This window comes from Triturus cristatus, chromosome 2_2 (genome assembly GCF_964204655.1).
Source record: "Triturus cristatus chromosome 2_2, aTriCri1.1, whole genome shotgun sequence".
NCBI lineage: Eukaryota > Metazoa > Chordata > Amphibia > Caudata > Salamandridae > Triturus > Triturus cristatus.
The window spans coordinates 1004596003-1004614956 of NC_140582.1; the positions used below are offsets into that span (position 1 = coordinate 1004596003).

At 45.6% G+C, this 18954-nt stretch overlaps 1 protein-coding gene across 1 annotated transcript in view; it reads left to right on the plus strand.

Annotated features, from left to right (window-relative positions):
* Nucleotides 1-17474, plus strand: part of STK32B (serine/threonine kinase 32B) — a 1850878-nt gene extending 1833404 nt beyond the window's left edge. The window contains exon 12 of the mRNA XM_085642433.1: nt 15688-17474. Coding sequence (XP_085498559.1) covers nt 15688-15826 — 139 coding nt within the window. The 3' untranslated portion in view covers nt 15827-17474. The remainder of the gene's footprint in view (nt 1-15687) is intronic.
* The last annotated feature ends 1480 nt before the right edge of the window (nt 17475-18954 follow it).

The following is an 18954-nucleotide window of genomic DNA, read 5'->3' on the forward strand; positions in this document are numbered from 1 at the left end:
AGTCTCAGCTCACCCCTGGCACAATCAAGCTGGTTCCAGCACCTCTCTAGCCCCTAGGGTAGTCTCTCAGGATTCCACAGGGCCTTAGGCGCCCTCTATTCCACTTACTGCCCTTTTTCTGAAGCTCCGACGCCGCTGGAGTCGTGTCGACGCCGTGAGGCGGTTCCGGTTCGATGTCGGTGGCCTCGGCGCAATGTCAGTTCTTGACGACGCCGGTAGGCGGTTCCGGTTCGATGTCGGCGGCCTCGGCTCGATATCGTCCTCTGGCTCGATGACGTCGGGCAGTCTTGGTTCGATGTCGACTTCAGGCGGCTCCGGTCCGATGGCGACCTCAGGTTCGATGACATTGGCCGACCTTGACTCGATGTCGACTTCCGGCGGCTCCGGAGTGCGATCCCCACTCCCGACCTCCGGTGCTCCTCTCCTCAGGTTCCGGCGACTCCGGAGTGCGACCTCCACTCCCGACCTCCGGTGCTCCTCTCCTCTCCTCAGGTTCCGGCGACTCCGGAGTGCGATCTCCACTCCCGACCTCCGGCACGCTTCACCTCGGTCTCCGGCGACTCCGGAGGGCGGACTTCACTCCCCCGTCGATGCTGCTCACTCGACCTCGGGTGACTTCCTCCTCGACCTCTGGTACTCTCTACGACCTCCGTCGGCGCCCTCTCTCGACCTCTGGCGGCTCCGGGTACGACGTCTGCTTTTCCAGTCAGCGCCGCTTCTCCACCTCGGGCTCCGGGTCTCTAGGCTTCTCGACGTCGGACTCCAGGAAAACCAACAATCAGGTCAGGACTTTGCTGTTCTTTGCTTCTAAGGCCTGTTCCTGCTGTCCAGGTCCTTAAGATGGTTTTTCTTGCTTCTTCCCACACAGGGCTCCAGGCTGAGCTCAGTCAGTAGGGACTAGTATCAAGGGTGGGTTTATGGACCCCACTCCAGGCACAAGTTTCCACCCCTGCTGCCTCACTCCTTCCTCCTTCAGGTTTCTGCTGCTCTCTCTTCACCAGTCAGGTGCCAACTGCCAGCTCCAACTGCCAACTCTCTGTCTTAGCTTCCCAACATTCTAAACCGCCTCCAACTGTCACAGGGCTCCAGAATGTTGCAGAAGGTTCTAGTAGGTTCCAGTGGGTGCTGATGATGTCACAGGTGGCCACCATTTTGTGCTCCAGGCCCTCAGACAGAAGTTCCAGGGGTAGATAAAATGGCTCCCTGAATCTGCATCACTACTAAAAAGTCTGGTGGTTCCCAAAAAGGAAAAATACTAACAGGGCTTGAGGCAAAAGTGGGACAAAATAAATAATGATGAGGAGGGACCACCCAAAGGGCTGACAGGTCTAACACGCGTGCCCCCCAGCTGAAAGTGGGGAGAGCTACCCAACCCCTTGGGAGTTCTCATCACTAAGGCGGAAATACCTTGAGAGACCGTCTGCATTGGCGTGGTCCACTCCAGGCCGATGTTCCACCTGAAAGTCCATTCCCTGTAGGGAGATAGACCACCTCAACAACTTGGGATTCTCCTGAGCCAACTCCTGAAGGAAGGCTCGATAACGTTGAGGGACTACCAAGGCTCGTGACGATCCATGTAGGGGTGCCTTGGGTTCACTGTAGAGGAGGCCATCCTCCCAGTAAACACTGTAGTTCCCTTCAACGTTCCCTGCTGCCTGGGCTTTGGCCTGACGCCTCAGCCCCTCAAGGGTAGGGCACTCCCTCTGGCCCTGGCAGAATTCCTCCCTGGACGGGCCTCCCTCCACGTGCCACTCGGCCGGGATAGGTAGGTCCTCCAGTTTGGTGACATCCCCCACCGCAGACTCCTGGTCCACCACCTCCGGTGGCCTATCCGTCCTACGGGGTGTGGACGCCGAGGCAGGCTCCTCCTGTCCTCGGTTCTTCCCTTGTTCGGCAGCTGGCTGGGCCTTTGTTCCAGGCTCCAGCTGTAACGAACTCCCTCTCCGGGTAGTCGCGGACCTTGTGCTAACACAGGCCCAGTCAGGTGTACCCAGCATCTCAGTATGAGTCCGGTATTCCACCTCCTTCCAAGCATTGTGCTCCATGTCATTCCCCAGTAGACAATCGACTGGCACGGCAGGGCTTATGGCAACTCGAAGTGAACCTGCAACCCCCCCCCCATTCAAAGGGAACCTCGGCCACCGGATAGTGGCCTGTTCTGCCGTCAGCCATCGCGGCTGGGTGGAGTACATCGGGAATTACCTGCTCTGGAGATACCAGTTGGCTACGTACCATAGTCATACTGGCTCCTGTGTCTCTCAGAGCCTCCCCTCTTTGGCCGTTGATGGTGACCCACGGCCCATACTTTACGGTATTTGCGGGCACCTGGATCTTAGGAACCATCTCCCGTTCTCCCAGGGACACTAAAGTGACACCCGCCCACTCCCTTCCCTTAGTTAAAGGCATCTCCTCCCCGAGCACTACACTAGCTACTCCGGGGTCTTTCCTCCAATGGGAGGGGGTGGTCGTTTCGGGCACTTCGCGTCTCCCTTGTAGTGTCCAACGCCACCGCACTCATAGCAATGGACAACCCTTGGCTGCTGACTCTGGCCAGGATTAGGGTTTCTGGGTGGGTTAGCCCTAGGGGTGAATCCTGTTCCCTTCCCTTGGAAGTTATTTTGGGGGCCTTTGGAGAACTCCTTTTTCTTTTCCCCTCCCTCTTTCTTCTGGGGGCGCCCTGTCCGGCCTTTTGAGTATCCCCTCCAGTCCCCCTTGTGGACACCCGGGTACTAGCCCAAATGTCCGCCTCCTCAGCAAGCTTCCGGGGATTGGTCAGCTTGCTATCCACCAGGTGTTGACGCAGTTCAGGGAAACATTTTTCGAGCAGGTGTTCCTTCAGTACTAAATCAAACAACCCCTCGTAGTTCCTCACTTCACTGCCCTGAATCCAACCCTCTAGTGCTTTCTTTGCATAGTTCAGGAAGTCTACCCAATTCTGTGTGCCCAGTTTGTGACTACCCCTGAACTTCTGTCTGTACTTTTCGGGTGTTAGTCCAAACTTTCTTATGAGCGCCAGTTTCATGGTGGGGTAGTGGGTCTGCTCATCCTCCTCGAGGGCCAACAATGCATCCCTACCAGCTGGAGGCATGTACTTGTACAATCCCCCTCCCCAGTACTTCTCTGGAACCCCATGGGCCCTTAACGAGACCTCATAGGCCGCTAGCCACTTGGCAATATCGTCGCCCACCCCATAGCTAGCCACTATGTCCTTTGGCAGGTAGGGTTTGGGTTCCATGGTGATTTCTTGGTCTTTGCTGCCACCATTAGGAACAGGGTGTGCCCCGATTCTCAGGATCTGAAGATCTATCTCTTTCAGCCTTATCTCATGAGCCATCCTCTGTTCCTCCTTCTCTTTCTCCAGCCTTGCTAAGTCCCATGTGAGCTGTCTTTTCTCCCTCCGGTCTGTTAACTCCACTTCAGACAAGCCACCGCTAGAGGCACTGCTGCCCTTCCTGGAAAGGGTTCCGGGCCCCGCTACTAGGTTCCCCACCTCAGGTTGGTACAAACCAGCTCCCTCACTGTCGGGCTCTCTATCCCTGTCCTCCTCCTCAGCCTTGCTTTCTCGGCGTGCCTCCCCCCAAGCCCATAAGCTGGTTTGGAGTGCACCCTTCTTTGCTCCTGGGGGACAATACACCCCCTCCCGCTGGCAAAACTCCCTGAGTTGGGCCACAGTGTACGTTTCTAAATTCTCCAGTACAAACTCCATCTTGCCCACTCAGGTCAGAGGACAGTTATTTGCAGTAACTATGCAGGGGGGTACCTTATATAATACCTCCTCCCACCACCAGAGTAAATTTGGAAAAAACAAAAACTCACAATTAGGAAGGCCACTTTGAGAAAACTCCAGGTGTAGGCCTATGGACTACTCACAGTTATTGTCGAGTATACGTAGGCACAGCTCTATCCCACCACTGAACACCAATTATGTTGGAAATACCCCGCTCCCACACCGGAAAGGATGGTGGTAACGGGGTCTCTCCAGACATACACAGTGGTAGCTTGGCTCGAGTGGTCAGGAATCAGGCACCGTGCTAAGCATACGTCATACCCATACAATAACCATGCGTGCATCCGTTCCAAAAACGACTCTACACCGTAAAAATTATGAAAATATCTCTGTTTATCTTCTTTTTCTCTTAGTTGCTGATTAAATAAATAATAACACAATCACCATATACAAGGCTTTTTCTGTGGAAGGGTACGTCAAATAAATACTGTCTTAATGATTCAATAAACAGAGGAGATCATAAATAATTAAGGCATAAATATAAGTGCATTACATACAGGCAATTAAATATTACGAGGCAATAAATACTGCAAGCCAATAAATATTGTGCGACAATAAATACTGTGGAACAATAAATACAGTGAAGCAATAAATAGGTTGAATACAATAAATACAGTGCTCTCAATAAATAATTAAAAGCTGACAGTGACACTCATAGAATCAGATCACATTTAGATTTCTATGGGCTGATTTGGCCCAGTCACAGCTTGTGGTTAGATGGATGGCTTGAGGGTGTCTACTCCCTGGCTTGGACAAGGCTGAGGCCTAAACTGAGGTAGATCAAGGGGGGGGAAATTCTAGAGACCTGGCTCCCTCACTCTACACAACCCCTCTGAATCAGTCTCAGCTCACCCCTGGCACAATCAAGCTGGTTCCAGCACCTCTCTAGCCCCTAGGGTAGTCTCTCAGGATTCCACAGGGCCTTAGGCGCCCTCTATTCCACTTACTGCCCTTTTTCTGAAGCTCCGACGCCGCTGGAGTCGTGTCGACGCCGTGAGGCGGTTCCGATTCGATGTCGGTGGCCTCGGCGCAATGTCAGTTCTTGACGACGCCGGTAGGCGGTTCCGGTTCGATGTCGGCGGCCTCGGCTCGATCTCGTCCTCCGGCTCGATGACGTCGGGCAGTCTTGGCTCGATGTCGACTTCAGGCGGCTCCGGTCCGATGGCGACCTCAGGTTCGATGACGTCGGCCGGCCTTGACTCGATGTCGACTTCCGGCGGCTCCAGAGTGCGATCCCCACTCCCGACCTCCGGTGCTCCTCTCCTCAGGTTCCGGCGACTCCGGAGTGCGACCTCCACTCCCGACCTCCGGTGCTCCTCTCCTCAGGTTCCGGCGACTCCGGAGTGCGATCTCCACTCCCGACCTCCGGCACGCTTCACCTCGGTCTCCGGCGACTCCGGAGGGCGGACTTCACTCCCCCGTCGACGCCGCTCACTCAACCTCGGGTGACTTCCTCCTCGACCTCTGGTACTCTCTACGACCTCCGTCGGCGCCCTCTCTCGACCTCTGGCGGCTCCGGGTACGACGTCTGCTTTTCCAGTCAGCGCCGCTTCTCCACCTCGGGCTCCGGGTCTCTAGGCTTCTCGACGTCGGACTCCAGGAAAACCAACAATCAGGTCCGGACTTTGCTGTTCTTTGCTTCTAAGGCCTGTTCCTGCTGTCCAGGTCCTTAAGATGGTTTTTCTTGCTTCTTCCCACACAGGGCTCCAGGCTGGGCTCAGTCAGTAGGGACTAGTATCAAGGGTGGGTTTATGGACCCCACTCCAGGCACAAGTTTCCACCCCTGCTGCCTCACTCCTTCCTCCTTCAGGTTTCTGCTGCTCTCTCTTCACCAGTCAGGTGCCAACTGCCAGCTCCAACTGCCAACTCTCTGTCTTAGCTTCCCAACATTCTAAACCGCCTCCAACTGTCACAGGGCTCCAGAATGTTGCAGAAGGTTCTAGTAGGTTCCAGTGGGTGCTGATGATGTCACAGGTGGCCACCATTTTGTGCTCCAGGCCCTCAGACAGAAGTTCCAGGGGTAGATAAAATGGCTCCCTGAATCTGCATCACTACTAAAAAGTCTGGTGGTTCCCAAAAAGGAAAAATACTAACAGGGCTTGAGGCAAAAGTGGGACAAAATAAATAATGATGAGGAGGGACCACCCAAAGGGCTGACAGGTCTAACAGTGCATATGCTATGACACTCTCTAGCCCATGTGCACTGTAACACCACCCCGTAAATATGTCATGTCACACTTGTCTTCGCACGGGTTATATTGCCCCATCTAACGTGCCTTCCTCAATGCCTATGTTATAACGCACAGTGCTATGCCATACATATTACAATCTGGAATCCATATATTTGTCACAGTGCATATGCAACGTTACACTCCCCAGCACATATTTTATATTACAACTTTAGAGACTAGTTAGGTTACACAACACTGCCCTGTGCATATTACACTCCAAGGCGCACATTGCATAGCACGCGCTAGTGCCTGTGCTATCTCGCGCTCTCCAATGAATCTGTCATTGCGCACAATGTATTGCATATTATATTTCACGCCCGGTTCATCTTATATCACACTTTTTGGTGCATAGTTTATACCATATACTATATCTAGTTTTCATTTTCAATCGTGCTCACAGGACTATGTTCTATATAACACTGTGTTCACCTACCCTTTTCACGGGCATTACATTTTGCGATAGGGGATGGAGGGTCAGGGGGTGTTTCTGGCAAGTGAGCCCGGAGTCACAGTCACAAACGTCCTCTTCTTCCTGAATAAAAATGAGATTATGCTGCATACTTGTTCATATTTTAAGTAGTTCGCACAGACACACGTTTTAAAAACAATAAAGTTCCTAATACCCGCCTTCTCTGAACAGTTAGCTTGCTGCCCCATCCCCCTCCTCCCTATCCTCTGTTGTGTGAATCCATGGACTAGCCTCCTCCCTCCTGCCATGCATGGTCTGATGTGCTGCCACTGCCCTCAATTTAGTATGATGTACCAGTCCCCTCCTCCTGCCCTCCATTGCCCAATTCTATGCCCCATCATTGACCTCCTGCTTAAACTCTGTGCTTAGCTTGCTGCCCCTATTCTCCTTCCCCCTGCCCTCCGATGTCTTTGTGCATGCCCCTGCTCCATCCTTTTTGCCCACCATGTTCCATGGACCTGCCACTCCTATCTACTCTGAGTGTTCTGTTGAGCTGCCACTCCCCTCCACCTGCCTAGCATTGTCAGATGACTGTAACCTGTCCCTGCCACCTCCACCCTGCCTGTCCACATGCCATGCCCCTATCCTCTTCCTCCTGTCCTACATGGTCCATTGTACTGCCGCACCCTTCTGCCCTCCCTGGTCTGTTGTGCTGCAACTGCTCCTCCTGCCTGCCCCGTGCGGTCTGTTGTGAGGCCCCTTCCCCTGAACTTTCTTGTCTGTGCACAGGTCCTGACCCTCGACTTCTATCCTCCATCGTCCAACGTGCATGCCCCTGCACCCTCCTTCTTGCCCATCATAGCCATTGTGCTGCCACTAACCCTCCCACTTGCCATGCATGGTCTTCTGTGCTGCCATGGCCCCTCCCACCTTCCCTGTGTGGTCAGTTAGCTGCCCCTGACCCCCTCCCACCTTCCCTCCATGGTCTGTGTGTATGCCATCACAGTCTCACTGTTGCTCTTCATGGTGTGTCTTGCTTCTAGTGCCCATCCTGCCTGACCTCCATGGCTATCTTGATGCTCCTGCCCTGCCCCCTTGCCCCCAGCTCTCTGTTTACATGTGCAGACCCCTACTCCCTCCCTCCTGGCTTGTCTGTTCCATTGTAATGCCCCTGATCCATCCCTCCTGCCCTTTATGGTCTGTTATGCTGCAGCTTTCTCTCCTGTCTGTCCATTATGGTCAGCTAGCTACCATTGCCTCTTGCCCCTCTGTTCTCTGTTGTCCATGTGCATGGTCCTTTCCCCTCCCTCTTGCTTTCTATGGATTGTTGTGCTGCACTCCCGTCCCGCATGCCCTGTGTGGTGTATTGTGCTGCTGCAAACCCTGATGCCTGCCCTGCATGTCAGTTTGGTGCACCTCTCCATGTCCCTCCTGTACTCTGTTATCCAAGTGAAAAATGAAGAATACGGTTGCACTCGGGTGTAGAGTAGAACAATAAGAGTTAATCTTGGTAAACAACTCTGGTGCTAGTGAGACCACCTCCTAACCTCAGAGGTGTACGTATTGAAGTAAAAGCAGCGTCTCATGGGAAAGACGACCTCACGTCAGCACTCAAATGGCGGAGACTCCGCTTAAAGAAAAGGTATAAGCTTGGTATAGTTCCTTATGGTAACTTTAATTCATCTGTAGTCACGTATGATACATCTCATACTCAAAATATGGTTTCCATACTGGTAGCAGTTAGAAGATCAACAGTTATGAAAATGGTCTTTTCAGATAGCCCCGATGCATTTCGGGACTCGCCCTTCGTCAGGGGGGTGTGTTTCTGAAAGAACCGCCGGAGCTTCTTCGGTGAAGTCACGAAGAAGCTCCGGCGGTTCTTTCAGAAACACACCCCCCTGACGAAGGGCGAGTCCCGAAATGCATCGGGGATATCTGAAAAGACCATTTTCATAACTGTTGATCTTCTAACTGCTACCAGTATGGAAACCATATTTTGAGTATGAGATGTATCATACGTGACTACAGATGAATTAAAGTTACCATAAGGAACTATACCAAGCTTATACCTTTTCTTTAAGCGGAGTCTCCGCCATTTGAGTGCTGACGTGAGGTCGTCTTTCCCATGAGACGCTGCTTTTACCTCTGTTATCCAAGTCCATGTCCCTACCCCATTTCCTTTCATGATCCAATGTACCATACTTGCGAACATTTTGAACTTGGTAAGAGGGAGATTTTGAAAAAAAACTGGGGTATTGATTTTCCCCTTTGAGTTACATTGAAAAAGAGGAGATTGTAGACAGGAGACAGATCAAATAAAGCCCATTTGAGCTTAAAAACATTGGACGTTTCCTGGCTGAATCGGGTCTGTTGGCATGTATGGTTGTACTACCATTGCCTCTTCCTTCTGCCCACAATGCTCTATTACATTGCCACAGCCTCTCTTGCAAGTCCTGTATTGTTGGTTTGTTGCCCCTGCACCCCCTTTCCACTGCCCTCCATAGTCTGTTGTGCTGCCACGGCCCTTCCTGCCTGCTCAGTGTATTTAAATTGTTGCCTTTGCACCCTCCTACCTGCCTTCAATTTTCAGAGTCCGTGCCCCTGGCCTCTGCCTCTCAACAGTATCCTAATGAACAACTAAATTGCTAACATTCTATATTTATTACAAAAGTGTGGAACGCCTGACGTCATCTTCATGTAATCAAAACTGTAATACCTAGAGCATTTCCTTTAGAAATTACATATATGAGAGGGTCTTATTAGCATCAAAATTATGGTTAGTGCTCTAAAAGACTAAAATAAGGACATATTTTCTGAGTTTTCATATAGCGACAAAGCACTTTTAAATTATTTGGTTTTTTTTTTTTAATCCAGTTGACCACTTGATTAAATGTTGCACTTAGGGGAGAGGATGTGGTGTTACTTCCAGAACTGCAGACTTTGCAACTGGGGAACCAGGTTGGAGTTTCTGCTTCAGCTCGACATTCTGTGATTCTGGTCAAATCACTTAGTCTCCCCATGTCTACAACCAAAATGAATTTGTTCTTGTGTGATGTAACCAATGCTCTTGTAAAGCACTCCAATACCTGACAAGTCTGCACTATATAACACTGCAAAAACACAAAATAATAAGTGTTTTGCACACTTCTGTCATTGGGCTATATTTGGGCTACATCTGGGTGATTTGGGGCTACATTTGGGCTCTTTTGTCTCCGGTGGCCATCTTGGGAGATTTATTTGTTATGAAGTTTCCTAATTTCCTCATGTACTGCAGTCTACTCAGTAGGAAATGCTTTCAGTTTTTTACTTTGATTCCATCATGAAGGTATTCAGATATGTCACACATTTGCCATAAATTCTGAAAGTTAGCACTCTAGTTGCTCATTAGATCACTGTAGTAAAGCTTCTGCTCACCAGGGAAAACTGCTGCTGGTATTGAAAGTGCATGTTTCAGTCTGCATGTCCGAATTTTTTAATGAAATAAAAGAGGATTTCAGAAGTCAAAATGTGCCCTAGTTTTTCTTTCTGCAGCACTAATCATACTTGTTATGGAAAAATGAACCCCCTAATTTTGTTCCTTTTTAAATTAAATGTTTTAAGAGTTACCACTTTAATCCAAGCAAGATGGCTTCAGGTGTGGCATACGTTTATCATAAGTAGGACTGTTAGCGCTCTAGTTGTTCTTTGGAACACTCTGGGAAGCTGCAGTAGAACACAAAGGAATCAACTGACAGTCTCTGCCCTTGTTAGATGTACATGTTTTACTGAGAATGTCAGACTTCATTCTCACATGACTGAGAAAGATAATGTGAATTTACAGAAAATAAGCTCTCAGTTTAGCTTATAGATCACCCTCCAAACCTCTGTGGGAAAAGCATGAGAAAATATTTTTCTCTCAATCATGATATCCCAGCAGAAGGCTTTTTCACATGGTGAAATCACCTTAGAACATACCACAATTCCTAAAATGAGTATGGTACCATCAACAAAATGATTTATAATGTAACTAAAGTCTTAAAACCTTCTATTAACTGCAATGCTTTTTAATGAGGTGCTATCATGTATATTGGTCCCAAGATGGCTGCCAACACTTCTTGGATGAAGTGCTGACAGCCAATCAGATCTCAGGATGAGATGTGTGGTTAGGCTCCGCCCACATAGATATATGATTTTACTTTTGATTTTCTCAGGAACTACTGAACAGATTGACACCAGACCTGCAAAAGGCACTTCCCTGAGCTGAGGACTACCTCTCTGCCAAATTTCAAGTAATTCTGTTCAGCCGTTCGGGCTGTACCTTGGACTAAAGGTCCCTATGGAAAATTGCATGGGGAAAACGCGTTTTGGGACCCCCCTTTTTTCTCAGCCCCCGCTTGACGAATCCCCCCGAGACTTTCAGGGTAGGAGCGGAGCGGAGCGCCCCACTTATTTTGAAAATTTTGCGAGGATTTGTCAACCGGCGCCAAAGTTATTCCAAATAGAATGTTGCGGATTTCCTATGGAAACACGGTCCTAACTATAACTATCTACTGGCGACCGCCAGTAGATAATATATATACTTGCTATATCAACTTAGAAACAAATTTAAAATTATAATATAAATGAAAATCTTTATTTTAGAAATAGTTTTACATTATATATGTGTACTTAAACACACATATCACAACAGCAAAATCTGGAGATTAGGCGCTGCAGTTAGCGGCGGTCCGGGTCAGGCTCGGGAAGCTCCTATTATCACTACCTCTGTCCCTAACGTCAAGGAGCACTAGGACACTCCAAGATGCTTAGTAGGGTCTATTGCAGCAATGTAGCCTCACCAAAGTGCTTCGGCCATGGCCTTTTTCGTGGTTCAACATACATATATACAGATATTTGTTTAAATAAGTATATATTGTTATGTATTTTATATAATTTATATATTTAATTTACATTATATTACTGTTACAAGTTAATTTATTTACTATTTGTAAGTATATATAAATCTTAAAAAACAATATTTCTGTATATATCTTTCAAAATTTGTGTAAAACAATATTGTTTTTCAATATTATTGTCATTTACATTACAAGTACAGGAAAACTATATTTTTGATGTTATATTTCTGTATCACAATATGTAAGTTTTTGATATTTTGTCAGTGAACCCTTTACTTCAATTGCAATAGCTTCATATTAATATGTATGTGGGAATTCAAATGTACTAGAAACTAATATAAATACATTTTTCAGTTCACTTTTAAAAAGCTTCTACAGGTGTTACATTATGAACTCTCTCATAAATTAAATAGTAAATGGTTTTACATTGAAAACTACGTGCTAAAACCATAGGCAGGGCCTATACATTGTGAACGTTTTAAAAAATGCAATCAGAAGAGGTTTTATATTATAATCACTCACAATTGCAGTAGCTAGGGGATTTACCTTTTTAAATCTCGAACAAATACATAAATAAGGGGTTTTACGTTGTGAACTCTGACAAATACTGAAGCCAGGTGTTTTATATTGTGACTTCCATGACAAACACCATATGAAGGGACTTATAGAACCTCTTTCAATATAACAGGCAGTGGGGGGTTTCATTATTAACACCATTGCAAATACTACAGGGTCATGTTTATGTTCATGATAAAGTTAACAGCTTACTCTTTTGATGTTTACATGTACTGACAAAAGGCTGTAAACCTCTCATTTTACATTGTGAATTACTTGATAAAGCCTGTAGAACGAGCGTTGCTCATCGTTCAAAACGCTTTGTGGTGCAATTGACCCACCGGTGGGAATTGCTGGTTTTCAATATTAAAGCCTGGTGTCATGCAAATTGTCACCTAGCAACACACTGTTAATGTAGATGTTGCTCCCTTTGACATTTCTTTGAGTACATGGTATTTAATTCTGGGAGGCTCTTTAATATGGGGTTTCAATTTGGTCTTCCACTTGAAATCTTGCAAATATTTCAAATTTGTATGTATAGTATTTAGTTTTGTATTCAATAAAGTACTTTTCCTTTTAACCCTTTAAGTGTGCTTGACATACCTATCATATCAAGTGCACTACCTTTGAAATGCATTTGGCGAGAATAGTTCAGCGAATTCACTTAAGAAGAATATCCTTCTCGTTTTTGTGAGGGGAAAGCTCTTCCTGCAATCCAACATAATTTTTTCTTAGTCACTATGAGCACTGCTCTAAGAGGGCAAAGTGCTGCTGGAGATGGTACGATGTCCCCTTTAAAGCGGTTTCTTTCCCTCGCGTATTCCAGCTTCTGGATCGCTCCAGGACTGTGGTCGCCAAACAAGGATCTACCCACTCGGCACCATGAAATTCATTTTGAGAGGTGTGACTTGGCATGGGTCAGTGCTCCCTTCTTAAAATTGAAAAGATCAGTCTTTCTATCCTAGGGCGGTGATTTTGGGTTTTAACCCACTAGAAGCCGGTAAAGAAATGGAAAAGAAGGTATGAGAAAGCCCACCCTGGCACTGGGTTATGCTCCAACCTGAAAAACATCTGCAACAGTGTTTCTCCCACCTTTCAAAAGCGATTGGATTTTCCCTCATCTGCCCCTCAATGGGGACATAATGCCCCGTTGAAGCCAGAGACAAGTCAACATACAAAAAAGAGGGGTTAATAGTGACCATCATCCCAGAATGAGCCCACCAGTCTTTCTACCCCTTTCTCCTCTCAGAGGGATGGGGACAGAAAGCTGTTAGAAACCAGAGAAAGTTCTAAAATAGGAGTTGGGCTGGATATGCAGGCATGATGATGTGCCCCCACCTCATACCAGGCCAGTAGGCTATGAAAGCCTGCTGGACACAAGGGATACTATAATTACACAAATAAAGTGTGGGCAGACATGGGCCATGCCCTCTTGCCATAATGGGCCCAGCAGTCTTTCTGCCCCCATCTGGGTAATAGGAAACAATAATTCAAAGTGGAGAGGGTGGGGCCGCCCACCCAACCATCAAGCTATGCCCTTACCCCATTACAGTTTCAGCATACTTTCTGCAACAGTGAGGGGTAGATTAGGACAGCTTACTCCAAATCTGCCCACCTTTTTGGGTCAGAAAGCCCATTAAACACCAATAAAAATATAATATAAAAAAGGGTGTGGTTACCCATGCAGGAATCAAGCCATGCCTCCACTCCATAATGGGGCAAGCAGCCTTTCGGCCAGCCCCTGGAAGGGCAGAAAGCCCTCTAGGAAACAGGAATATTTATTTTTGCAGAAATAAATTGGGATGGGAGAAGGCCACCCAGGCATTGAAGTACAACCCTGCTTATAAAGGCCCAATAATCTTTCTCCCAGAAGGCAGATCAGAGATTTACTACCACTTAGAAAGAAGGCATAAACTGTGGCTATCAGGAGTGCATAGCATTTTTCGCAGCGTGCACTCTGAAGACATTTTTCTTAAACCCTCCACCACTAAGCACCCCACTAAATGTGAATTTAAAAAAGTACTTTATACGTTATTTGATGTCGAAAGGGTAGCAAGGGAGTCCTTGAAATCTAGTGTTTCTGGTTATTTAGCCTGTAATTTTATAATACATCCCACACCCAGATATTTAACCCTTCCGTTGAGTCATTGGGAGCGAGGCCTTATATTTCGCCTTAGGGCAGGCACCATTAAGCATGCACTTAGCTTCCCTCTATGGAATTTTAATGACCAATGTGTTGAGCCATGCCCTTGTGATTCCCAGAGCAGGCAAACAACTCTACATTTTTTATTCTTCTGTAAATTTTATATGAAGTATATTAAATGGTTTTTAACTCCGTATTTTAAAAAAACAAAACCTATTAGCCTGGAACTTGCATTTTCAATGATTTTGGCCTTGGACGATGATGAACTTGTTTTTCGTGTGAGCTCTTTTTTAAAAACTGCGGTTCGTGCCCGGTCTACTATGTCTTAAAGTTTAGATGGACTATTTCTCATGTGCAAATAGTATTTTATTTTATTGTATGATTTTATAATTGTCTTTTTGTACTTTTATGGATTCTCAACGATCCGAATAAAGTTTCATTGATTGATTGATTGAACACCAATAAAAATATAATATAAAAAAGGGTGTGGTTACCCATGCAGGAATCAAGCCATGCCTCCACTCCATAATGGGGCAAGCAGCCTTTCGGCCAGCCCCTGGAAGGGCAGAAAGCCCTCTAGGAAACAGGAATATTTATTTTTGCAGAAATAAATTGGGATGGGAGAAGGCCACCCAGGCATTGAAGTACAACCCTGCTTATAAAGGCCCAATAATCTTTCTCCCAGAAGGCAGATCAGAGATTTACTACCACTTAGAAAGAAGGCATAAACTGTGGTAAAAAAGTGTTGCTGAGTTTTCATTTTCTTTCCACATCACCACCTTGAATGAAGTTTCTAGTGCTTTGCCTCATTACCCTGAGATTCCAGTGCTAAAGTACTCGGTGCCTGTTTAAGGGCCCGAGGTACAGAGAGTCTGAGACCCCGAACATAAAACATTCATCCCTAAATACAATAGGAAGTGAAAGGATCTTGGGGTTCAATGAGATTCAAATAAATCCATGTGCATCGGTGTTTGTGCAACATGCAGGAGCGATGATGGATACCCAGGCCCTGAGAACAACCAGGCAGGGGATAGCCCCTTTTATTAATCTATTTTGTTAATTTTATATATTTTTATTATCGTCTTTAGTAATTCATGTTTTTTTCTTCTTTTTTGGTTGTTCAGAACCCTAACCTACGTTTGCAAATCCTTAAGGCCTCTTGGGCCCTTGTTCTGCCTCCTATATTCTGCACTGGCCACGGCCAATGTGTCATATGCAACTCAAACGTCTTTGGGATAATATTTAACATAATAATTTCGGTCATAATTAGATATGGTTTGTAAAGCAATTGATGTGCTCTTCGTGTTTTGTTACAGATATTTCCAATTATAAGTTAGTTAAGTAGACAATACCAGTTTGCTTGATCAAAATAAAAGGTTGTCTACTATTAAATATGCCTCAGTAATTTTGCTAGAAAAACAGCTGGAAAATGCTTTGAAAGCAGTCTGATCACACTAACTGTATCACCTGCATCCGTTTATTCAACAACTTTGACCAGTATGGACACTTTAATGTGACTTAAATACAATACAACAACAAATGTGACAAACGTGTGCTCATATAGGGACTTCCTTTATCTTTTGCTGTTGTTTGATACCATCTGGGTGAAATTGCAGATGTGAACGTTTTGCTAGCACGGATTTTGATGCTTACACTGCTATTGTAAAACACTTTCTTTATTTCCCTAGACTTCGAAGACATCAAGAGCACATTGGGCCGGCCACTAGCATCGAAAGCAGAACATCCACCCAGACGCATGGCAAGCTTCAAGATGGCCGCAACAACAACATCCTCGGGCACGGCTGCACGCGGGGCTGCAGCAGCTAGCTGCACGCCTCTTGCTTGGACACTTTTGAAATACAAGTAGCTCATGGAGTTTTATTTTTCTGCATGCCTTTCTTGACCCAAATGTCAACCTATCAGTGGACTAAAGAATATAAAATCTTCGGCTCCGAAGAAGCACACAGCATCGGCAAATTCTCATAATAAACAGAGTCAATTATTTATTTCAGGACATTAGTCTTGTCCTCATATGGTCTATGGAAGTCTTCTCGAAGTCTTCGAATGGAAAGGTACCTTGCATTTCATTTTCCAAAGATTGTGCATTTTGGATGGACCTCGGTTACTCAAGAGATACCTTACCTTGTCGAACATCCCCCTTGTCTGTCATGTTCGCGTACTTTGTTCCGAGGTTCGTCATCCATAAAATAAATAATCACTGTCTACTGTTTCTTAAGGTACCGCACTTAGCTCCTTTGTAAGGAGCAAATACATGATAGTGCTGAGTAAGGGAAAGTCTCAATCTGCTGCGAACACAAACGTGTGTGCAAAATAAACTGTACATGACAATGATGTGCCGTAATATCGTTTAGTCAACACAAAATGTGAGGCCATTAAAAACAGAGCCAGCATTTCAATGTTGCTTTTTTCAGCTTTATGCATATTGAATAATTTGAGAAAAAACAATTGCAGTATAGATTTGAAAAACAATCACTGTGTATTTTTAAGACTTGAGGCTAAAATATATTTCAAAGGATGAGCAGGTTTGCAATTATACAAGGATGTATGTCTTCAACAATTGCTAAATAGAATATCAGCACACTGCATATATTCCCCTAAAATGCTGATGAAGTGAGAGTATACACTGGATAGCGGAAATATTTGAAAGCCAGTATTTCCTTATTTTTTACCACTGGAATAGAGCTAGGCAATTTGCCAGCTTGTAGACATTTGAATTTACTGCTGTACATGTTGTGCCAAATCGAACACCAAGGTCCGGTCCATAATTATCAAAGATAAATGCCTTAGAAAGAAAATGAAAGTCAGAGCCCTTGGGGGATGTTATCCCACCGTACCTGAAGGAAGCCACATATTGCCATAAAGGTTCTGCTCAGTTTTCCTTCTAGTCAATGTTGTCATACTTCCACCATGGAGGCGGTGCTCAGCATAAGCATCATAGATGTAAAGTGTGTGTCTGAAGTTCACTGTAGTCTGTTTGTACTTGTGTCTCCTCTTTTCAGGAAATTCTATGTTTGTTAGTTTGTACTGTGCTTTCAATTCTCCAGATCTTTAGCTAAAATTGCATCTTCCGCTTCACTTTTTTTAAAACACATTAGACTTTCTGAAATACACTAGGCATATATTATCTTTCATATAATCTCTATTTTTACTGCACATTACTTTTTACAACTTTTTTTTAAACTGAAAATACTTTTGTTTATTTACAACTGAGCCTATTTGCTAACTGTTTCGTGCCATGAAAAACCCTTGTTTTAGCTGAATTAGATCATAGTAGGGATAAAGAAAAAGCATGCAAATTTGTAGATCAGCACTGTAGCATGTGTAGCCCACCCACCTGTATCTGAAGTGGATTACATTGTTTCTTGTTGAGGTGTCTTGGATTAATGATAGGGTAAATCAAGCATTACAATGAACTGTGTTTGAATTGGCCTTATTGAATTTGACAAAATAAACAATTTCCTTTCACACAGTTTTAATGCCTTCGTTTATTTATGCATTTATGGTTGTAAGTAAGCATTTAAATATAGTTTATAATATGGTATACCATTATGTGCTAATTTTCCTAAGCCAATCCTGCACCTGATATCTGAGCAGTCGTGTCCAGTGCATGAAACCATGGTGGGGCAGGGAGGGGCTGGGAAGTTGGAGGGGAAGTCCACAGATGACGGATTTATTTATTTCTTGTATGTTCCCTATTTCGCCATCTGGCGACTTGCGCCGCCCTATCGCACTTTCCTGCACCAGCCGCGACTGTCTCTGAGCTCTGGACAGATCTCTTCCTTGCTCCGTTCTTTCCACATTCTAAAGTATGTAAAATGTGTGTGTCAACTCACTACTGGAGATCTTGTAACAGGAGACAAAATGGTTTTTATACAGATTATCTGGATCTGTAATTATTTTAGTGTTTGGAAAGTTTGCCCACTGGGAAAATTTTCCCCATAAAGAATTGAGGCAGAGTTTAGCTAACTGACATCTAGTGGGGTCAATGTACCCAGGCCTTAGCTGAATCTCTTCATGTATGAAGTAATCAGCAATATATTGTTATCTTATGTTGTGTTGTGTTACATTAGTGGATTTGTAGCACACATCTTATCACCTGTGAGGGTATCCAGGGTAGAGGCTTCTGATGTCTTCTTTTCTCATACCTCTTACTCAGGCCCATGTGTGACTATTTCTCATCTCCTCATTCTTTATCTCGAGACCGTAGTGTCTCAACCATAGGGCTCAGATCTTGATAAACTTTTTCGGGCAACTTTGGGCCTCGTATGGCACCCTTTTTGCGACAATATATACATCAATTCTCGCCCTCCATTCTATTAATGTGGGAAGGTTGGGAGCTCCCCAGTATCTAGCAATATCCCTCTTAGTCACTACCAGTCCTAGATTACATGGTAAAAGTTTGCAGCGAGGGAGATCAATCTTTGTAGAGACTTCCAACAGTTCGTGTTTAGCGTCTCTGTGGAGGTGGGCTCCCAGTATCTCACCCAACTCTCTTGATATCTGATTACAATAATTCTCTATGAGGGGGCATTCCCATAATTTATGTATATATGTACCTCATTCTGATTTGCATCATAAGCAGATAGGTGTGTCTGCTCTTCCCATAGCATGGAGGTGTGTCAATATCAGAATATACTCTGTGTAGGATTTTGTACTGCACCAAACGCAGTCGTAGCTTGATCGCGACTTCTCTCAGGTGCATTAGGGCTGCTTCCCAGTCAATATCTAATCATTTTTCTGTTGTGGTTTCCCATTTGGATCTAAGAGCCTAAAGCTTGTCTGGGATGTTGTTAATTAGCGTTTTATAGGTCTAAGAGACCGACTTGTCAGGAATTTCTTCCTGCAATAATCTGCCTTCAAGTGGGGCACACTCACAGATGTCGCTGGGGTCTATCGCCTGCACTTTCCAAGCATGTTGCAGCTGCAGATTTTCA